Source organism: Mastacembelus armatus, chromosome 19, assembly GCF_900324485.2.
Source record: "Mastacembelus armatus chromosome 19, fMasArm1.2, whole genome shotgun sequence".
Taxonomy (NCBI): Eukaryota; Metazoa; Chordata; class Actinopteri; order Synbranchiformes; family Mastacembelidae; genus Mastacembelus; species Mastacembelus armatus.
Genome location: NC_046651.1, coordinates 9,527,839 through 9,551,543, shown reverse-complemented (window position 1 = coordinate 9,551,543; position 23,705 = coordinate 9,527,839). Strand labels below are relative to the sequence as shown.

The following is a 23,705-nucleotide window of genomic DNA, read 5'->3' as shown; positions in this document are numbered from 1 at the left end:
ATTGCGGGCTGTATCTACACGAGTGAAATTAAAACGCCAAAAGACGCGTTTATCGTACTATTAGTCTGTATGAACCAGACTGGCACAAGGACAGACTGCAGGTCTGCTGTGGTGTCCGGGTATAGAGGACTGATGCCGCCTGACTCCGGCTCCATCAAAGCTGAAGTTCAGTAGGTTGTAAATGTGGCGAGGGGGGCGGACACAGCGGGACTCTCCTCTGCTGTCCTGCGGTAACATTGTTGTGGAACGACGTCACAGCTCGAAAATGAAGGCGCAGAGGCAGCCATTACCGGAGCTTCTCTAATTATTTTATTCCAAATAAATACCTGCGGAAAACTCCCATGGCAAGAGCTACAAGTCAGCTGGTAAGTCATGCAACTTTACCGCGAACAACACTTCGAAGCCGGTGCTCTGAATATGTAATGTGGCGGCTGTTTGACAACAAATAGTTACCTCGGGCCTCCGTCTGAAGAGCGGTGCTAGTCGCTAAAGATCGTTTAACGTTACGACTCACTAGCCAGCAGCGTTAGCACGCTAATGTTGGCTAACGCAGCACCCACTGTTTGCTACGTTTATCGTGGTTGTCCAGCTCATTGCTTGAGTCACTATTAAAGTTTACTGGAAATATTCGATTCCGATTTAGCATTTATCCGGGCTCGCTGTTAGTTTTTGAGGATGAATAACCATTTCTCTTCCACAGTATTTGTTGGCTAACATTAGCCGAACAGGTTCGCGCTTTCGAGCGATGCCCCTGCGTGCTAACGTTAGCTTCACTGCGATCCACCTCTGGTGGTTAGAAGACAACGTTAGCTTTTTAAGGTTATCGCTGTGTAATTCGATTGTCAAGCCATTAACTTTCACATTTCAACGTTAAATATCCACACACTGACTTTGACCACGACCAAGTAACGTTACACGAAAAACTCACAATGTTTTAAAGTTACTTGTCGATCACCTGGCCGGCTAACATTAGCTAATTGACTAGCTGTTAGCATTAAGTTTATAAGTCGCTGTCAGCGATGGCCGGCATTATTTGACAAGGCAGCAGCATCAGCTAACGCTAGCCTGCTCACAGGCGTAAGTTAGCAAATAAAGTTCGCCCAGGCCTGTTGTTGAGGGTTAGGTTAACGTTAGCTGAGGCTTTCTATCAACCATTACAGTAGTTCAAACAAATAGTAATGGCTCAGGAGACAGTTACTTTGCCAGCTGGCAACCATACACTCAAGTCCGGATAAGACAGCTAAATGGCCACACCTTGGTTTTGAATGAGAAGAAGCTAGGCCAGCTGAACTAACTAACGTTAACTGAGATGTAAGCTGATCAACATTACCAGCGACTGTTACAGTAGTTCAGGAGAGCTAGGTTAAAAATAACTAATGTTGGCAGAAGCACCGAGCGGTTTGTTGGAAAGCAAAGTCTGTGGCTGTATGTTGTCTCTCAGTTTTCAACAATCATTTGTGGAGTTTCTCGTCATTGTTTTTTTGTTTGTTTTTTTTTTTCTTTAGCTGCCTCTGTTTGTTGATTTACTTACAAATGGGATGAGTTAAGTACAGTCGTGATGGTAATTACAGCTGTCACATGAAAGCAGTAACTTTAAACTATTTAGAACTTTAGTACTGGAGGGTGGGACCACCAGGCTCAGTAGTCAGCTTCTTCAGTATTGGTTGTATGTCTTTATCAATTCAACTCTGCTTGCTTGTAATTGTATATTTATTTCATTGTATCCTAAATTGGTGACCTTTGGAAAGTGACTGTATATGATCCAGATCTTTAAAGTCCATACATTTCCATAGTCATAGAAATTGTCTGGTAAAGGTTGCTTATTTTGTCCTACGTTTTATTTTTATTGCACAGTTTGTCAGTATTTGCTGTTTATTCCCTCTCACTATTGTCACCTTTTTTTTTTTTTTGTAAGGTGGGGGGTAAAAGTGCCATTTTTCTGTTATGAACTGTAGCCAAGTAATTGCTAAATCTCATTGAATCATGAACAAAACTTACAACTACCAGTTTAAATGCTCAGATGCCCCTGTTCCACGTGCTGAACAGCAAAACATATCCTTTTCCATAAACAGATATTCTTTAGAGACATTGATACAATTCGATTTCAGTATACTTGTATTTATTTTCATTGTGCACATGGTTGCTGGATATGGTTGGTCTAAAAACTCAGCATATTGACTGCTTTGTGTTTGTGTTTTGACAGTTTTAGTCTATCATGCAGAGTCCCTTATATTTCATGTGACATGAACCACACGTGGACATGGCATTTATTTATTTATTTTTTTTAAACAAGAACTGCATCAGCTTTCTGACCGATACGTCTTAATACTCTCATGTTCCAGTATGATGTCGTGCCCATTCAGCCCAACCTTGTCATCTGTTCCTGCTCGCATCCATCAATGGTAAGAAACCACCCTGACTCCTGCTCGCCACTTGCTATCCCAGGCGCAAGCAGTAGCCACTGTCCCAGCATGGAGGGTGCCGCCTCAGAGGCATGTGCTGTAGGCGCTTCGGCCAACAGCCAGGTCTCAGACCTCCGCACACAGCCAGCTGTCCAGGCTCCTCAGCCACGCAAAAAGAAGCCAGAGGACTTCAAATTTGGCAAGATATTGGGAGAGGGCTCCTTCTCGACGGTATGTAACTTACATTCCACTTAGCTTCTGAATTGGGCTTGGGTAGGTGTTGCTACATGCTAGCATTCTTTTGATTAATATACTGGGATGAGTCATACTAAGTTCATTTGAGGTGAACTGACAAAACAAGCCCTAAGATTTACTAGTCCCCCTCCCCCTTGACAACAAAGTTACATTATTTTTTTCTGTTCTTTAACCCAAGGTTGTCCTGGCAAGAGAGCAGGTAACAGGAAAAGAATATGCAAGTAAGTAATAAAGCATCAGCCTTATGTGAGTCCAGTGAATTACATTTTATAATCAAGACTGAAAAGTCTTTTTTTTTTTTTAAGTGTTTTTTATTATTATTATGTAGTGAAATTTTCTTCTTTCCTTCAGTTAAGATTTTAGAGAAGCGCCATATTATGAAGGAGAACAAAGCCCAGTACGTGAAAAGAGAAAGGGATTTGATGTCAAATCTAGATCACGCATTCTTCGTGAAGCTCTACTTCACATTTCAAGATGATGAAAAGTTGTGTATCCTTTCATCAAGTTCAATTTTTCAACCTATGTTGTACATTAGTAAAAGTTCCTTTGTTTTGTGTTTAAAATAAAAATCTTTCATGCTAGTTAATAACACTTAATTTTTAGTAATTACTCTTTTCCTTAACAAACCTGTCTTAGATTTTGGTCTCAGCTATGCTAAGAATGGAGAGCTCTTGAAATACATTCGCAAAATTGGTTCATTTGATGAGACATGTACTAGATTCTACTCAGCTGAAATAGTTTGTGCTCTTGAATACTTACACAATAAGGGGATAATACACAGGTAAGACTTTTGTTTTTTAATTGGTGTTTTTGTTTTCTCAATATAATTTTCCACTGTGTGTTTAACCCATAAGTTACAACCTGTTTCTTTAATTTCAGAGATCTGAAACCAGAGAATATTCTTCTGAGTGAGGAGATGCACATCCAGATAACAGATTTTGGGACAGCAAAACAGTTATCATCAGACAGTAAACAAGGTTTAACCACAAACTTGGTTTTATGTGTACTTCTGAACTTAAGTATAGTAACAGTACCAAACATATTAGTGACTTAATGTAGGTTTTTTTTTTTCTGTGAGCTGTGTAAATTTCTTTCTGTTTTTTACCATTTATTTGTCTTGTTTGGCAGCGAGAGCAAACTCCTTTGTTGGAACAGCACAGTATGTGTCGCCAGAGCTGCTAACAGAGAAATCAGCCTGCAAGAGGTAATACGGTTTGGTCATTGTGTAACTGTGATAGACTTAGTAATCATTTTATCTATCATTTTATCACTGTTTGTGTGATCTGGATGACTTATGCTGTTCTCTTTTCTTCCTTTTTTTTTTTTTGTCTTAGCTCTGATCTCTGGGCCTTGGGATGTATTATCTATCAGCTGGTAGCTGGTTTACCACCGTTCAGAGCTGGGTAAGTACCAAAGGAGGGATTCTATGCTGATCATGTTACATTGCAATTATATCTATTGAAGTGTACCTTGTCACAGTAATTAATCTAGCAAAACCACATTTCATTTTTGCTACATTTCTCTTACAGTCTCTTTTTTGTTTTATTCCCATTGTGTTTCATATGTTATAGAAATGAGTACCTAATATTCCAGAAGATAATAAAGCTGGAGTATGAATTCCCAGAGAAATTCTTCCCCAAAGCCAAGGATCTCGTCAAACAACTTTTGGTAGGTTGCCATTAGCTGTAATTTTTATATGTAAGCTGAAATTGAATGTTACTAATACTCGTGTAAACATTTATTGGCTGTATTAGTTATTTGTGGTGGTTGGTCACAGTGCAACTTTTTCTGCTAAAAACATGTTAAATCTGTTTGCTGTTTTCCTCTCAGTCACTGGACCCTTCCAAGCGTCTAGGGTGTGAGGAGATGGGAGGGTATGACCCTTTAAAGCAGCACCCTTTCTTCGACACCATCTCGTGGAGTGACCTACACCTACAGACACCTCCCAAGCTCACCCCCTACCTCCCAGCCATGTCTGAGGATGATGAGGACTGCTATGGAAATGTAAGATATTTTCTGACTTTATAACAATCGTGGTCTTTTATTATTTTTGTCCATGGTTTGCTTTTTCATGGTCAGTCTCAAGTGTGATGCCCAAACCCTGACCAGACCACAAATCTTTAGCCAAACCTGTCTTTTTTTCCATCCTCAGTATGATGACCTCCTGAGCCAGTTCAGCAGCATGCAGGTGGCGCAGTCCAGTTCATCACACTCCCTGTCGCCACATGAATCCACACCCCCACAGAGATCCAGCAGCAACATTGAGCAGTACATCCATGACCTGGATAACAACTCCTTTGAGTTGGACCTGCAGTTCACTGAAGAGGAGAAGCAGCTATTGTTGGACAAACAGACCACTGGAAACCCATGGTAAAACCCTCTCTACATGTTTCACCTTTATATGCTGCAGTGTACCCGTCATAGTGTTGGTAATGACAGTACTTAAATCCGAATCAACCTTGAATCAAAGTTTCCAGGTTTGGGTCTTTGTAGTTTCTAGTTGATGTCCAACTACTGTGTAATGCTAAATTATAACATTAGTTTGTATTTGTTTTGCTAGCAGCTGATGTAGTTTACTGAGGAAAAAGGGAGTGGGTGTCTGTAATCTGCTGGTGCTTATTTACACAGGCACCAGTTTGTGGAGAATAACCTGATCCTGAAAATGGGCCCAGTGGATAAACGAAAGGTTTGTGGTTCCTAGCCCATGTTTTCAAAACCTTTATATGACTTTATTATATTGCTGTATAGTTTTCAAACCTTCCTAAGTTAAACCTGTTTATAAGTTAAAAGAAATTACTGCCAGCTAAACAATACAGTTAGGTTTTCCAGTAAGAAATCCACTGAAGTTTGACTGCTAGCATATAGGATGTGAAGGGGAATTCCCTGCTGTGGAAACTATCAGTATAACAGCCCCCTCTGTTGGTGAACTAAGGGTCTTGAGACATGTGGCATTCTATTGCAGGGTCTGTTTGCTCGACGGAGACAGCTGCTTCTAACTGAAGGACCACACCTGTACTACGTGGATCCTGTCAACAAGGTTCTGAAAGGGGAGATTCCTTGGTCCTTAGAGCTACGCCCTGAGGCCAAGAACTTCAAAACCTTCTTTGTTCACACAGTATGTCACTATTTCTGATGTTTGTCAGTATATTTTCCTTCAGGGGCGTGTTGATACTTGCTCACAGTTCAGAATCTGTTCTCTTATGCTGTTCACTTTTTAAATATGTCTCTCCATTTTCCTGTGATGTTTGCAGCCTAACCGAACATACTATTTGATGGACCCCAGCGGAAATGCTGACAGATGGTGCAAGAAGATTCAGGAAGTGTGGAGAAAGATCTATCAAAGGCACCAAAACCCTGGTCTATAGGAGCTCAGTTCCTCCTGTGGCCAATCCTCTTCAGCTCTGAGGCCAATCACTGAGCAGAGTTAACACCCTCTTTAGTGCCCTTCATCACCGCAATGTAAACAAACTCTTAGAGACGCTGGCATCTAGACCTTGTTTGTTTTCCTGAGTAGAACCATGGGAAAAATACAACTTTGGATTCAGGGTTGCTTTGCTTGTTCTTTGTGCTCTCTGTGAGGCTTCTATTGCATTTTTCCATGTATGGATGATAAGACTGCCACCATGCACATCTGCTTTTTGTACATTCTGCGGGGGGGGGGGGGTAAGAAGGGCAAGCTTGTCCTGTAGAGTTACACAAGCTTGGGTACCGCTAGGACTATCTCAAGTGCAAGGATGGGTTTCCTGCTTCAATTATACCATAACACAAAATCTAGCTTTTGTGAGCGAGAGCCTGTCCTGATCTCTTAGTTAAACCACATCCTAATCCTACATCATATGTGCAAGCTGCAGTCAAGCCCCACTTCTAGTGCAAATACTCCCTAGTTGTAACAGATACTGTAAGCTGGTTCAGTCTCATATGTTTCAACTCAAATCCTCTATATTTTTGTCAGAGCGCAGATGTTCCCTTGGTATTTGAGTTGTTTTTTTAGTCTAGGTACTTGCTTATTGCAGTCCAATTAAAGTCTATGTAACAAACCAGAGTGCCGGTCTGCAGTGAGACATGGGTCTGAATCCGTCTGTGTATAAGTGTGAGCCTTCCATAGCCGTTACTGAGGATGTATTGCTGACAGGGGACGGGTAAACATGCCACTAGCTTGTACCTCCTAATCATAACTTGCTAATCTTTCCTGCATGGCCGGTTTTGTAGCTCAGCCTTGTCCGCTTCTCTCTCCTAGGGCACTGGAAATGTAGTTTATTCAAGTTTAAAGGTGGGTATTTTTGACTGCATTGGCATCAGTAGCAATTATTATTGGATGATTTGGCTGTTCTGTACCATTCACTGGCTATTTCTTTGTGGTGTGAATTCTTTTATTTTTGGTGGGATAGTCGGCTCATCTTCAGTACGTTCTATAGAAAACCAAATCTTAAGTGCTGACCACCCCATGCTGAACAGAAAACCTTCATCAATAGAAATATATACATATACTATCATTCTTGGAAGCAATCACAATACAGCTGTTGTCCCTGGACAAAATGGCAGAACTTCCTCATTGGGCTCGTTGGCCCAACTTCTTTTGTTTTCATTCTGATATTTGGCCCAATAGAAATTAAAGCGATTGATTTAACTTGTGCTCTTGTTTTAGCAATATGTATTATCATAGTGCTTTTAATTTTTGACATATTACCTTAAGGTCCTTTCCAAAGGCCCTCTTCCTTCAGCTGAGTCTGTGTGCAGTGTGTGACTGGAGTGAATTGGATCCGCTGGCCCTAGAGCCTGGGGGTCAATGTGGTTGGATGTCAGTTAAAGGATATCTATTTGATCCAAATAACCGCTGAAATTGCTGTATCTGTCTATAAAGTTGAGAAAGCACTTAGGGAAGTGTTTTCATCTATAGTTAGAAAAATTGTTTGAATCAAGTCGATGGCAGTCGGTTACATTGTGTATGGAATACTCTACCTGGCTTGTAACTGACTAGAACTGTGATGTACAGATGATGTATTATTAAAATCTGAAGCAAGTAATGCAATGATATTAGGATACAGTTTTTGTATTTTTATTCTTGTGTAAGGTTATTTGATGGCTATTGTTTAGCCTCTAGTTCATTCTGTGTTATTTAAATTCTAATATATGAATCATATTTGGATTGAAGTCATGTTCAGGGGCCATGTTGTGTATGTATTGAGATGTAAAGCCTTTGAATGTGAATAATTATTGTAAACTATAATATTTTACAGCTTTTTTCTTACTATATCATACATTTTCTATTTGCTCAGTGATTTAATCATATTCTGATAATTTAATGAATCTGTTCATTCTCTCTCTGATTATTGTGCGCTAGGTCAGTAGATGTTGAATGATGAATTTTCCACTTAATGCTTGGTAGTCCAGTAATTAAAGCATGTAGGGATTTAGGCATACAAATAAAGCCATGTGTCCTGTCTTCTGTTCACATCCACCATCATGACAGTGAAAGCAGCAGCAGCCTTCAGGGGCAATGTTCCTTCACATTTTGCAGCATATAAATAAAATACCAGCTCATTATTTTCGAGTTTGTGTGGTGAGAATGACTTTAATGCAACACAGGAGAAATATTAAAACACTTTTATGTATAACAATGACATACTGTACTCAAACTATGAATAGAGTGCTTGTCATCCTAACTCCTATGATAATCATTTGAGTTTTCCACATGCTATGACATTTCCAGACTCTCACTGTCACTAGGTCGTTGCTTCATATTGAGCTGGGGAGGCCCCTTTCTCTGCAATAATTTATGCAAGAGTCTGTGCCAGTGGATCGGGTTGGTAGGAGTGGCCGAGGAGCCGACTGCCTGCTTTGCATGAGTCGTGGACTCAAAGTGAACGGTAGTGGCTGCAGCTCAGATATTTCCCGTCAGCGGCGCAGAGAAGAGCTGAGGCCAGGGTGGAGGAGACGAGGAGCGGGATGGCAGAGAATATCTCCGAGACGAGCGGCTCCGTCCACCGGAGATGTTTGGCCACTTCGCCGGCGGAGAGATATCTTTCAGCCGGCGTCGGGGCATCGAAGTGGATTCGACTAAATGTCGGGGGGACATATTTTTTAACAACGAGACAGACGCTTTGTCGAGATCCCAAATCATTTCTGTACAGACTGAGCCAAGCTGACCCCGAGCTCGACTCCGACAAGGTAGTAAATGCTAAGCTACTTAGCACCGTAGTTAGGAGCGTACTTGGTTAACTTCATTTTATTTTCCCTAAATTTGCTTCTGTTTGTTTACTGTAAATACAGCTTAATGCGATGACTGACGGCTGCTCTTGCTATTAGTATTAGTTGGACCCGCAGTGGAAATTAGTGTTAGTCCAATACTTACCGTTAGCGCTAACTCAATTTGGGTAGCTAGCTAGCGTTAGCCCGCTAAGCTAGCTAGATTCCGACAGTCACCACATGACACAGGATCTCCCTGCTAGCTTGTGTCCGCTCTTTTTCATCTTTGAGATCAGATAACTACCAGGCTCTCCTCTTACCGAAGCGTGTCCTTAAAAATGTCAGCCTCTGGCGAAATAAGTGTAGTGCTTTATGCTAACACTTTTTTTATACATTTATGTGTGTAAATGGCAAGTCGCCATCGTGGTTGGAAACTTTCCCTAAGGCCGATACACTGCTTTGCACCCTCTGAGATGTGAAACCTCATTTAGTAGGTGAAACCAGACTAATTTCTCTCTCAACCTACACAATAGTGACAAAACGGTTTCCTTTAGACTACGAACCTCGACGTAGACAATATAACCTGATATAAGCTATAATAACATAGAACCCAGTCTACACTGAGATTAAATTGGACCTGGGTGGTTTATCTTCTTTCTCTTCAAGTAAAAATAAATGCAGAATATTGTATGAAGTCTTTTTTAGTTTTGCTGTAGTATGCATTTTGAAACTATGAAAATGAAATGTATATAATAATGGTGTGCTATTTGATACACTATAGATCTTCCCTGGGCCATCCATTAGTCCTGTATTCAAGAGGTGCCAAATTACCTACCCTCCTAAGACTTTGCTTGATCAGTTTGTGTTTTTTACCCACTTCTCTCTTGAGGTCAGTCTGTTTCTTGGTTCTGTTTGCTCCGCAGTAATCAGCCTCTATGCTGGTGGTGAGTCTCCCCTAATGAGTACATAAGTCATTGCCAAGTGGGGTGAGGTGCTGCTGACAGCTGAGAGCCTGGGATGAAGTCACTCATCTCCCTGAATGGCCTCAGTGCCCCAGAAGCGGGGTTCTCTCTGTTTGTTCATCTGCCACTTTTAATAGCTGTGTGTGCACACTATAAGATCCCCTCCAGCACTGTCAAACGCATTATTAGTGTCTGCATGCATGTAATATGCTTGTTTATTTATTCTTCATTTTACTTCCCCATTCATTGTTTTCTATCTACTTGCATATTTTAATCTTCACACGTCTGCCTTTATGCTAAGCTAAAACCATGGCTCATCTTGTGTTTTCATGCAAATATTTTAATCTCCAAATAACCAGCTTGCTTTTTTTTTTTTTGTCAATTTATCCTCCCATAAGTAAGGATCGGTCCATCTCAAGCCCTTGTCTTAACAGTGTATCAGGCTCTCAAGCCATTACTGGTGTCAGTCTGAAGAGTGGGATATTATTAGATATTATTTCACTTCCTGCAGTGTCTCAAACTATATAGAATACCCTGTATGTGAATGAGAAGTCCAGCAGAGTGACATATCAGTAAGGAGCTCTGTTTATGGGCAAATGCAGTGTTGTGTTTCTCAGCCAAGGAAATGTGTGGTTCACTTCTCAGTCACGCAGCCTGACGTGCTTCAGCAGGACTCTTGAGGAGAACTGCATTATTCATGTTGTTGACTGGAGCCTGTTTTGCACACTGTGGCAGACCAGGGAGAAAGTGGCGGAAGTGCCGTCACATGCACAGCCACAGCAGCGTTGTATTTATAAGTTATCTTCCTAAAGTGTTTATCCCATAATGATACTAACACCCATTACGATTATGTTAGTATGATATCAGTCTTATTAGGTTTGTTGGGCTTTAGTGACTAATTCATGCTGCAGGATCATAAGCAAGTATTGCTCTCAAAATTGCCAGCTGGTCAGTCAATAAGCTGAAAGATGCACATCAGAGAGAATCTATCTTTCTGGGCAGACTTCTGCTCTCAGACTTCTCAGCTCACTGCCACTCAAGCAGAGACCCAGCTTTCTAGCTTTGAGAATGGCATGAATTTTTTAAGCACCCCATCACAAAAGATTCTTGTTCCTTCAACATCTTATTCTTTTCATAGTCATATCCATTTGCTGCACACTGCAGTTCTCTCTGTGGCGTGTGTGAGAGAAATATGGCCGGATTTAGTGCCGGATTCAGGTTCTGTGTCATGCCTGAGCACACTGTGGGAAGCAACGTAAATATTTAAGCGATATCATCTCCTCCTGCTTTATTTTCATGCACTGACTCACAGGACTCACAGCTGATTTTAAAGTCTATATCGATCTAAAAATCCATAAAAGTCAGGCATCTTTAATTGTTACTGGACTATGCACAGAATTTCAGTCCTCAGTAGGACCAGTGTTTCATTTGGAGCTTTTTATTTTACTGCAATTCACATTTCTCTTTCTGCCTAGAGACAGCTCCAGGTTTCAACAGGAGCTGTTCATTTAGTGTGTAATGCCACTCCACCCTAAATTGTTTTGCAAAACACATGAATGGTATTGTCTCGCAGAGCTGAAAACGGTAGAAAGGAAAGTTACTCCCATCTTTGGTGAAAGGCCAAATATTCATTCAAATGACAGTGATGAATATTTTGAAATAGGAGATAAGTTGATAAAATGTGGCCCTCATGTGATTGTGTATTATTTAAAAGATGAAGCAGTAGATGACTATGCCATTACTGCGTGTACTCCAGAGGGACTTCTGACTCCTACTCTACAAGGATCAGACTTCCACTTGGCTAAGTAGCTATGGTCATGTGACTCTGAAGATCTACTGCAACATCTTTTAGTGCTGTTTTTGCAGAGGGCTTGTACTCAGCTCAGCTGCAGTGAAGGCCAAGCCGTGTTTGCCTCCATTCTTTTCGTTGTATGGTAAATGGGAATCCCTTCATGCAGTGGTGTTTCCATAATTGTTTTTGTCATGTTGCGTGTCATGTCCATGTCTCCCATTATGCGAGAGGCTGGGATTTTGCAGTGAATATGTCTTAAATGGTTCCATGGTGTGAATGGTGTTGGATGCTATGTTTTGTTAATTGGGTCAACTGAAAAAATGGCTTAATGTGTCCGCAAAAAGCTTTTTGGACATCATACGCTTCAGGGCTGGGCCACCATGGTATTTCCTGTATATTGTGTGTTGGTGAAGAATGATAAGGTTAATACACTACACTTCCCTCTGCTGTGAGGCCCACCCTTCAAATTGACTTTTGTTTACCTAGATTTTAAGTTGTCTTCAGTTGCACTCCAGTTTTGTTTAGATCTTTCTGTGTACGGAAAAGCTTTACAGTTTGAATATTTTTGCAAGGCCTAGCCACAAAATATAATGTAGTATGCCTGACCAACAGTGAACTGGCCTATATTTAGTAGTTACTGTAGGCGGTTGTTGACACTTGTCAGTTTTTTTTTTTTTTAAACCAGTCTCCTTGGTTTAATAGTTTTTTGGTTTTTTTTTTTTTTGTCCATTGTAGGTCTAGCGTTTTTACAAAACATCTATAGGGTGTCAGTGAAGATTTAATGTCTGTCAAGAAAGGTGGTTGTTGCCTTTTAGTGTCCAGGTAGACCTATGATGTTACTCTTCAAAACCTTGACAGTATTACACAAATGTTGAGCTTCTCAGGCTGCATTTCTTACTAGTTCTCTTCAGTTGGCCTGTGTTCCTGCCTGTCTCCATCCCTCCTCCTCTTCCTTCACTGTCCCCACCCCTCTGTTTGTTGCCCAGTGCTTCCCAGCCTGGGCCCCCAGAGACAGAGCCTTTTGTTTTTAATTAAAAACACTGTCCCCTTTGTGTACATAGGTCCACATAAGAGCCCCCTTAATAATCTTTCTCTGAATTAGGTCACTCCTTGTCCCCCACAGACATATGGATGACCAGGGGGCTGGTTTACAGAACTTGATACCTTTTTCATGTTTGATTAGAGCAAGTTTTATGGCATAGTTTTAGTATACAATAGTTTATTTGTATACCACAATTGCCCTTTTCCCAAAGCAGACATTCTGACTTATTACATATTACCACAGCAGGATGAGCACAGGTGTTACTAATAGCACTAACAATGGTGCTGTTATTCAGGTGTCCCAGTGTGAGCCAACATGCACAGTACCAGGAACCCAGAAACCAAAGCGCTAAATGGAAATCAGCTGTAATTAATTTTGTTTACAGTGTTTTTCCTACTGTAACATATAAAAATGTCTTCCAAGAAAAGCAGTTATACTCATGTTGTTTGGACTGCTTTTCACTCCCATCAAAACACTTTAGAACCAGACATGGTAATACTCACACCCACAGAAATATAACAATTTTAAAAAATGGGGGGGGTTTGTGTTGGCAACTTTTGTATCATATGTATATCAAACTTAGCAACAGAATTATTTTAATTTTTTTTTTTTTTTAAAGTAAAGTAAAGAATAGGGATAATTTCCATCTGGCTCTCACTATTTTCTTGTTAGAGCAGTGGTCCCGTGCAGAGCCATTTGCAGTGGTGCTGCACATGTCCAGGGGTAAAACTGTGCAGTGAAACAGGAGCTGAATAGACCTTTTGTCAAAGCAGACATTTTGACTTGTCAAACACAATAATCCAGCTGTTGTTAATGTTATTCCTTCCGCTCCTGTTTTTCCTGCTATGGCAGGTCACAGTGCCTGCTGTGAAAAATGTCTATGGATCGAGTAGATTTGGAAGTTGTGAAGAACGAATATTGCTCTGCTGCTGGTAAAGCTACTAGTCTTTGAAATATGTATTCAGACAGAAAACATAATGTCGTACTAAACAAGTGACATGAGGTTTTCTGATAACCACTGGCCATTTGGTATGAACAAAAAATTGTCAGTGTGTGACAGCTTTAGAAATGCTTAGAAGAATAAATACAGGTGAAGAATAGAAGTGTAATCTTCTATATGAAAAGTTCCCTGTCATGTAGAGTGTGGGTTTTAATAGGGTGACTTGTGCAGCTTTGGCCTTGTATATTTCCTCCATGCAGGCCCACCTGTGTTTGTGCTTAAGCGACAGTGACTATGGAAATGTAAGGAACTGACGCAGGGCGTACAGACAGGAATAGAGCTCCACTGGGTTCCGGTGGGATATTTTTTGCCCTGAAAAGGAGGTCAAGCAGCCAGGAGGGTTCAGAGCTTCATTACGAAAGAAAACGCACTGGGACCTTTTCTCATTATTGGAAAGATTAATAGGTTTTGAGTGGAGCTAACTATGAATGTGTACGTGTTTGTCAGTGAAGACCTGGCTGTATGAGTTTGCTCCTGGCCTTCAGCGTATGACAGTATTGCTGTGCGCTTAGGTAAATATATTTCAGAAGTTGCACAGACCAGTAATGCTGCTGATTTGTGACATAAGATTTATCCTTAAACCATATACTTGACTGATGACAAATCAAACACCCTGTAGCATTTGAGGATTAGCACCAAATTTGCTTAAGGCCTTTCCTGTTGAGTATTTCACTTAATGTCATGCATGCTGTCATGTGCATTTGAGTGACAAAATGTCACACTGTGATAAACAATTTCTAATATTAAACCGATAGCAGCTGCAGTAGCTGGACAGCTATTCAGACTAACTTCCATATCATTTCTAAAGCCAACTATGTAACAGACCAGGGGGATTGTCGGTTGTTAAGTGAAGGTGCTTTCTCCTGGTCCCCTTGGTGGATTCAGCCTGCAGTTCCAAATCTTTTTCTGTTCTGCTCTAATTGTTTCAGCCTCCTGTTTCCCCATGAGACAAAGATGGTCTAATCACAGCGCTTACAGAAATAGGGGAATACTCAGTGGTTGTGAAGGAATCAGGATCAAACCCAAGGCCTGTGGGAGTAGCGAAGTGATATCCCAAAGCTGCTGTACATGCGTGATTCTGTGTGCGCATGTCTAAAATCCTGTAGAGATTATCAGCACATGAGCTGACCTCGTAATTCTCATCCCTTAAGCCGTGTTCACGGATGCACAGTCTCATGACCTCAAAATACATTTTGCTTAAGGTTACTCTCCTGCTCATCAAGTGTCACTTTTAAAAGGAACAGCGACATTTTAGAAAATTCATGGAAACAATTACACCAGTGTGGTTTTGACCTGACATAAAGAAAAATGTTCAACTGTTGCTTCAAACTGAATGCAGTGTTATTTCATTAACCACTCCTTTTTTCTTTTTGCTTTTCAGGATGAAACAGGTGCCTATCTCATAGACAGAGACCCCACGTACTTCGGGCCAGTGCTTAACTACTTGAGGCATGGCAAACTGGTGCTTAACAGGGATTTGGCAGAGGAAGGTAATCTCTTTTTGGAGTATGAGATGAACGTTAAATCATATTTTCCAAATAATACCTGCACATATTTCATAACACATGAAATACACTGGGGGAAAAAAAAATTTCTAGTTTAGACCTAAAGTCGATCACATTATTTACAGCTAAATCAGATCTTATTTGTATTAGCAGGATGTGCCTGCCTGAAAAACTGAATTATTTATTTTTACTTCAAGGTGTGTTAGAAGAAGCCGAATTCTACAACATCACATCATTAATAAAGCTCATCAAGGACAAGATCAGGGAACGTGACTGCAAAACATCACAGGTATTTGAAGTTTAGGTTTTTCTGTGAATGACATCGTATTGTGAACTATGTTATTTCTCCCTGTCCTTCCTGCCTCCGTCATGTGTTGGTTCATCCTTTCAGGTCCCGGTCAAGCATGTGTACCGGGTGCTGCAGTGCCAGGAGGAAGAGCTGACACAGATGGTGTCCACCATGTCTGATGGCTGGAAATTTGAACAGGTAAATCTCTTCCAGCGTAATGACCGCAGCATTCCTCCTTTCATGTGCTTCACCCAACCCGCTGTGCTCACATTGACCTAGAAAGTCCAATCCTCAATACTGGAAATGGCAAAAAAAAAAACCAAACAGCAAATCACATCTTTCTCAATGTCCGCATACATGATCCGGGCATCCCTTCTGTGCTCTGATTGGTTGTTGCAGCTTGTCAGTATAGGTTACGGGCGGGCCCACCAGTCAGAGTTTCTGCTGATTGTGTCAAGGGAGGTGAAGGGAGAGGAGTCTGCTTTGCCAAACAACAGCGGAGAGGTGTGTCCCACAAATTTCTGTCCACGGGCTGGTCACTGCATGGTCCTCATGTTGTCTCTACACACCCCATTGGCCATTGTTTGTCCCAAGTAGACACACAGCTGTTGGTTATTTTTTGAGTTGACTCTTTTCAGTGTTCTTTTCTATTGCTTGCTCACTACTTGAGAGAACATGACACCTTTTTTGTCTGTGATTTTATTTCATCTTTTTTATTATTGTTGTCCACTCAGCGTTCACAATTTGTAAGCTTGTCATCAGCTTGTTGTGTTTTGCTTTGATGTAGCCACTTGGCTATTTTGGGGGCTGTGCTGCAAGAGAGTACTGGTTGTTTAGCGTTGAAAATGTTATTTAATCTTTCTAGCAGGAAATAAAACATATTAAGAGTGAGGTTTAGTTTCAGGTTAACATGACACACAGTTTGTGTTTAGTTGAAAACTGCCAAAGGCTTGTTTTTTCTAATGTAAAACCACATGATTGAGTGTTGGAGGTGTGTGCTATGTGTGAATGAGTCTCTGAGACAAGGGATCACCGGATCTCCCATCAGAGCTGAACCCTCACTAATCTCCTTACACAGGTCAGATGGGAAACTCCTAGAAACACTCCTTATGCAAAGCCTTAAGCTCGGTCGCCACCTCAGGAGGATGAGCTTTAATGACCTACTCCTACCTTAAATACTTCAGATACAGCATTAGTTATTAAGGTGTTTGCGCTGCTGGAGATTTTGCAATTACAATGTTGTTTATGTTAATTCTTAAGCAAGTGAAACCCCTGTTAGCTAGCAGGGATTGTTTTATTCATTTATTTTTTAATACCCAATGTAAGAGAGCTCGCATAACAAGTCTCTGGCAGCAGTGGCTAATGAGGCAATACATGTCTGAACATGCACACCTGGGTACAGACAGTATACATGTAACCTGCAGTACACACACACACACACACACACAGGAGCAGAAAATGCTGTTTTATTTATTTAGTTGTTCTCATGTTTTCAAGGTGTACATGCAGTTCATAAGGATCCAAAAAGGGTCTGGTCCCCTTGTGTGTATCCTTGTCCTGTCTTTTATTTTGACTGATCTGACTGGGAACAGATAGTACAAGTCATTTTTCAGATGTATTTGAAGGTGTCATTTTCCGACCCCAATCCTCTTCTTTTCTGGCATGATCTGATGTTAGAAGGTAAAAGTGTCTCTGCTTTCATTTGGTTGAATTTTGGTTGCCCCCAGCTCAATGTAATGTCCGTAGCAGGTGCATACAATGAAATACGACGACAAAAGGCTTGTTATTCATTCAGTTCATCTCAGTGAATTTGTTGTTCTATTGATTGCAAGTGGTTTGAAAATGGAAACAATGGAGAAAATCCTACACATGCCATCTGCATCATGGTAACATGAAGAGCCCAATGTCAAGTCCTAGAGCTAAAAAATGGAGCTGAATCGTTTGATTGTTTATCTGCTGTGTAGGAGATAATAGTTTTTTCAAAGCTTTAGTTTAACAAGCATCATCATATCAAGGCAAATCCACCATTTCCCATTGATTTTTTTTTTTTTTTTTTTTTTTTTTTTCAACCAGCATGTTTGCTTCCCGTGGTTGAGTCCCTGCACTGTTTGCTGATCTTCTTTTTCTCTCTGTGGTATCTTTGTGCCGTTTCTTTTATTACAATTACCTTGTTTCTGAAACCCAGTGTTTGCCCTTCAGTCTTAGCCAGCACTTTATTTCCATGCTGATATGTCTGCAAGTTCTAAATATTCAGTTTGAATAGAGTTTTTTAAATAACTGACTCAAAATACTCAAAGCACTTTAATTTAGTAATTAACTCTAACATGTCTCCTCCTTTTGCCTTTCTGGTTTAAAGTGATTGAGAGGTTCCCTATGTTCTCTTCTATCATGGTATTGTGCAATCTATTGACTAAAAGCAAAAAAAATGCAAATCAATTGTGGAAAAAAAAACCTTAACTTTCTTTTGATCTCTATTTACTGTTTTGGGTTATGTCTAATTAGTAAAACTTGTCCTGTTTGGTCCAAAATGTCATTTACACTTAGAAACCTTAAGTTTAGGTTGCACAAACCTGTAAAGACTCTTGTGCTCCTTTTGTCAACCTCAAACATTTTTTTTTTTTTTTTTTTAACCCCCTCTGCTCTTGTGTCCAAGTCTAATCCCTCCTCTGTGCTCTGCTCTCGTGTCTCACCAGCTTGTCAGCATAGGCTCCTCTTACAATTATGGAAACGAAGACCAAGCCGAGTTCCTGTGCGTAGTCTCCAAGGAACTGCACAATCAATCATATGGGACAAACAGCGAGCCCAGTGAGAAGGCTAAGGTAAGTGTGTTGAAAGGCCTCTTGAAAATCCATCCATAGCAAACATCTGTGAATGATGGCCTGTGCAGGATGTTTTAAATGCACTGCATTTATGAGCACGCCACCAGGGGACTAAGAGCACCTCTAGTTTATTGATGAGAAACCTCTATGAAGGGGAACATTGTGAATATTCAGTGCTTCAGTAGCTTTTATAACTACATGTGGAAAAAGAAAGATGATAAAGAAAAGCAAAGCAGCATTAATTTTTTTTTTTTTTTGAACTTTGCTTTCCTCTGTAGATTCAGGCAGAAACAGCACACCTTTTCATTTAGATGTTGATTACAGGGCAGCACAAATGTTATATTTAACACACTGGAGTAAGTCCAGAGTTTAAAGTTGATCTGGACAAAAAAAAAAAACCCTAAACGGTGTAATTCACGCTAGGGGTATTAGGAGAGCGCAGGTCTGCTGATTAGTTGGTACAAGGGTTTTGGGAGCGAAGCAGAAGGCACACCCTGAGGAATTCAAAGTCCCATCAGCATATCCCTGTGGGGGGGCCCCATTCCTTGAAGACAACTACACATGAAGGAACACACCGTTACACCTGCATTCATGCCGCTGTTTATTTTAATAGAAAAATTGATCACTGCTACTGTATCTTTCAAGCAAATGCAGAGGAAGAATAGACTTTGTTTCCAGGGGCACTGCACTGATTGGGATTTCTGTACACTACAAGATTAAAAGTCAGATTTCTCAGTCTAACAAATTGAGCTTGGTCAAAAGGTGCCTTTGGGTAATGTGTATATCTTTTTCAGTGTTTTCTGCCTTTGTGTTTTGCATAGACACTAAACATGGTTGTGAATATTAGTCCCCTCTGAGCACAACCCATCACTTTTTATCTTTCCTTGTTCTTTCCAAAGTTTTACATCTCCATTCATTTCCATTATTTTACAACATGCCTTTCTTGTCTTCTTCTGTGCTGTCTGCATGCTGCATGTTGCTCAGAGCGAGGACGAAGAGACGGATTATGAAATGAATGACTCTGATTAGTGTTGAGCACTTGTAACTCACTGGTGAGCGCTCAACTGCTCGTATCCCTCCACCACACCTCCCTAGTTTTGTCCTTTTTTTCCTTTCCCTTATTGATGCCTTTTACACTACTGAAACCTAAAAGATACTTGTGCCAGAATAAAGTGACTGGATCCTGGTTGGAAATCTTTCACCTTCTGAGCCTACAAGCCAAAGCTAGATCAAAAACCTGATGGTTCCTGCTGATTATTGGTTGAGTGCACCTTTGCATTTGAATCTCTCTTTGAAACCAAGTGAAAAAAGCTCCATTTGTTTCAGTAGTGTAAATAAGACCCTTGTAATTATTGTTGCAGCTTTGGTTAAGGAGGGGACATGCTGAGTCATGAGCTGCTGCAGTTTGACTCCTTGTCCCTCATTCAAGGACCTTGTGAAGGGAGTGGAGGGGTATGGTACTCTGTCCATTTCATTGTAAAAAGTAGTAGCAGTTGTAGTTGTCATTTGCATATATAGGAAACATACAAACATATGCCAAACATACATTAGGAAACTAAACAGCTCTCTCAGTAAAGATGCACGTTGTTAACTAAAGCAATCCTTTATACTTTTCAGTTACACTTTTTTAGCTTTTTCTCACTTATACTATACTAAATTAGGTTACAAAGCCTGGGGAAAATTCCTGAGATTCTCTTTTAAATTGTTTCTGACAGCCACAAAGTCCCAAAAGAGAGAGAAGATGCATAGTAACTGTAGTGAAGAACTAATAATTGAAGGAAAAAATGTGCTTTTAGTTTGACAGTGTGCTATATTTAACATGGAAAGCTCGAATAAAATTAAAATGCAGTTCTCAGACCTGAATTTTGCTTTAAATCTCTTCAGAAGTTTATAGCCAGTGGATGGATCGCAGAATCACTCAGGGTGCTGTAGTTCGCTTTATCAACGTGGGTTTGCTGCTTTGTGATCTCAGTCAGAACCTGCTCTTTAACCACCTCCTGCATAGTTTGTAGCACAATATTTTTTATTCCTCACTCTTTCCTTACCTCTTTCAGTGGGTTTGATTCAGCCAGCATGTGGAGTAAATATATGACTGAGGGGAAAGTATGCACAGTGGCAGGATTAAGAGCTTAAAAAAAAAAAAAAAGTGTTGCTACTGAAAGGGCTCATCCCCATACAGAGCGAGTGCAGAATGATTTTCAGAACATGTTGTATGTATGTTTGTCTCTGCAGATTCTTCAGGAAAGAGGATCCCGGATGTGAAGAGAACTCAGTATTATGAGCTCCAGGTGTTATGATGCAAACATATCATCTTTGTTGAAGAACGCTGGGCACAATGGAGATTTAAAGGTGGGGGGGGGGGGGTGGGTGCATTTATTTTGTGTTTTCCCTCTATTTTATTCCTTGATGTAAATAAGTCTGTTTATGGAGAATTTGTGCCTGTACATTTAAACTGGACCTTTTTTGAATCAGCGGCAAGTTTTTGTTTTTTAGGTTTTTTTTTTTGTTTTGTTTTGTTTTTTTTCCGAACTGAAAGTAAGAAATTGTAATAATCAAATGTTATGCTACAAAATATGGCCGTCATCATATGAGGCCAAGGATTCACTCAGGGTCATCTATTGAGTTAATTCTTAAACCTGCCAACTTAAGGGTCTGGTAGGGGATCAGTATGGTCTTTACAACACAAAAGTATAAAACTCAGTCACTGTTTAGAGATGTTAAGAAGGGAATTGTGCATTTTAGTGCATGTTAAAGAGTTGGGCTATTAAATTCAAACACAACCCCAAAACAATTTGGAATATTTCAAAAGTTTGAAACAGTTGAACTGTGATTTGTGATCATGAGAGTTTCAACTAAACATTTTACTGTGGAAAGATGTGGAAGCATTTTACTTTTACTTTTTACTCACCATGATTGACTGGAGCAGTAAAGGGGCATTATGCAGTTGATCACTGTCACCCAATTCCTCATATGGTCATTGTGTGCAGTCATTAAATACTATTTTCAGGACCACCCCCTATCTGTACAATTAAGGATAAAACTGGGAACTGTTGAGAACAGATTTAACCATAAATGTTCATTCCTAATGTTTCTGAAGCTTCTGCAAGGAACCAAAATGTTGCTCTCTAAATGTTTTAAATGTTCAGATTTATATCAGGTTTATTCAGTCAGACATTTTTCTAAACGTTTAGTTTGTTTGAGACATCTTCATGTTCATAAATCTGAAGTTAACTGCCAGAAAAATCAAAGTTGTTTCAGGAATGAATTGTTTATAACAGTGATAATATATATATTTTTTTTAATTTCTTTTTTCCCCAACATCCGTGTCCTCCAACGATGTCCTGTTTCCTGTCAGGAGAAACACTGAGACAATGGCATCTTTTTTTTCTTTTCCCACCAACTTATGTGTTTTCCTTAACTGGTTTATTTTGTATGTGTGAGGGGAAAATCTTGTTTAAGATATTTTGAGGGGAAATATTTGTGGTGTTTCAGGTCTGTAGGCAGGAACTGTTTGAAAGAGTTGGTGAAGGACCTTCTGTTCATATCCAGGGGATTTTGTTTGATGTAAATAATCCAATATTAATATTTAAACTCTTGAAACTGCACGTTTTGTACACTGTATAGAAAACACAGCTTCAAATGGAAGTTGTTTATACTGGATCTTTAAAAATGAGAATGTTGACAATGTTAACTTCTGTTTTGCATTGTTTGTACAGGACTTTAGAGATCTCTTAGTTTGGATTGAGACAGCTGATGCTAAATAATGCGTTTCTTTTTTTTTTGTTTGTTTGTTTGTTGTTTTTTTTTGTTGAGAACATGCCTGGAACATGTTTTGATGAACCAATAACAAAGCTATACTTGGCTGGCTATGAAGTTGACTGTTACATTTAAAAAAAAAAAAAAAAAAAGTATTTTTTTCCTGCAGTGTGATAGATTCTTCTAAGCATTTTGAAGTTTGTAGATTTCGTACACAGCATTACAAGCACTACAGTGGGAAAACAACACTGTGCACATTGCTTACAGCCTGTAATGTTGTTAATGTAAATATATGCATTTTAGAACACTTTTTTTATAGAAAGTTGTTTTCAGGTTTGATGTGTGGTTTTTGATAGGTTGGATATTTCATTCACAAATAATCGTTTAGTGTTGCCTTTTTTTCCCAATGACCAAAATCCAATGTCTTATGTGTATTGTACACATTGAACTTAGTGTCAGGGATGAGCTAACATTTCTTCATGCTGGCACACTTTGTACATATATACTTGTTAACGACACACAAAACCTCCATATACTCACATGTACACATATACACTTGACTAAAACAATTTTTATATTGTTGGGGAATAAAGTATGGATGCATGTTTTTAATATTGATATTCACAAATATATAAAATATATATACACATACACACAAGGGCTTTTAAAGTGCAAAATTTGACATCTGCAAAGTTTCAAAGTGTACTGGATTTCCTGCCAGAGCTAGGCTATGTTTACATTTGCTATAGTATTCTGAAGCCTTCCAGTTATGTACTGTCTTGCACTCCCTCACACATGTTAACATATCTGACTTGTGTGACTGCACCACTGGCAACTAGCACTCCCCACTCCATGTGAACTTATCTTCACACAGACATCTAAGATGCTCCATCCATTTGTGAAAGCCTATGCTTGAGCGTTGCAGACAATCTTGTTTTCTGCCCTCTCTGATGGAAGAGATTATCACTTTTAGTTGGGATGAAACTTCTCTTATAAGGAGATTGTTTTTGTGTTTGATGTGGTTGGTTCAGTTGTTACCTCCTTTATTTCTGGTCTGAATTGTTCTTTAGTAGGTATGTTACATTTAACACCTTTACCTTCACAGCTTGTCTGGTTGACCATTTGGCATTGATAATCATTTGATGTGATAGACAAACTTATCAAATCTGTAGCCTAATACTTTTAAGTGCCCAGTTTGTTTTGCATTCAAGTCAGAAGCCACAGACCACTGTAATGCATGATTTATATGATCATACTTATAATCAGAGGGAATGAATGTCATTTTTCCTCAATCTTAATTACATCAATGAATAAGGTTCTCATATCATTACACCAATCACTTCTATATCCATCTTATGCAAATGTTAAACATGTAAAACAAAGTATGGGGTTAAGGGGTAGCGCTGTATGGTCTTGCATAAGGTAAATCCAATAAAAATGTTGTCATTCACGTGTGTGTGTACTTTTATTTTTCAGAGTATTTCACCCATGACAATTCAACATAATTTTTAAGGCTTATTTAATGTTTGAATAAAATGGAAACATTGGATGATATCCATAATAATATCAGACATCACACAGAAGCCTTTAAGCATGTAGACAGTAGGATCGGACAAATCGTGACAACAAATCCTATTTTTTTATAAAGAGCGACCTCTTGTGTCGTTTCTCAAAAGTCGCAGTGGTATAGGTGTCCG

The 23,705-nt window shown here is 39.8% G+C and overlaps 2 protein-coding genes across 2 annotated transcripts; both read left to right on the top strand.

The window, feature by feature from the left end:
- Positions 1–195: 195 nt before the first annotated feature.
- On the top strand, positions 196–8,085 carry pdpk1b (3-phosphoinositide dependent protein kinase 1b). Its single transcript, XM_026315866.2, has 14 exons — positions 196–365; positions 2,343–2,633; positions 2,836–2,878; positions 3,009–3,146; positions 3,294–3,438; positions 3,537–3,634; positions 3,786–3,861; positions 3,992–4,060; positions 4,229–4,325; positions 4,488–4,661; positions 4,810–5,027; positions 5,286–5,343; positions 5,620–5,772; positions 5,909–8,085. Exons 1-14 carry the CDS (start codon positions 342–344, stop codon positions 6,020–6,022), a joined length of 1,698 nt encoding a protein of 565 aa, XP_026171651.1. The 5' UTR covers positions 196–341; the 3' UTR covers positions 6,023–8,085.
- Positions 8,086–8,499: 414 nt separating this feature from the next.
- Positions 8,500–23,458, top strand: kctd5b (potassium channel tetramerization domain containing 5b). The gene is given in 7 exon segments (XM_026315554.1): positions 8,500–8,554; positions 8,557–8,825; positions 15,021–15,129; positions 15,342–15,433; positions 15,536–15,631; positions 18,127–18,252; positions 20,485–23,458. Coding segments are annotated over 7 exon segments (777 nt in total). The 3' UTR covers positions 20,515–23,458.
- Positions 23,459–23,705: the final 247 nt, after the last annotated feature.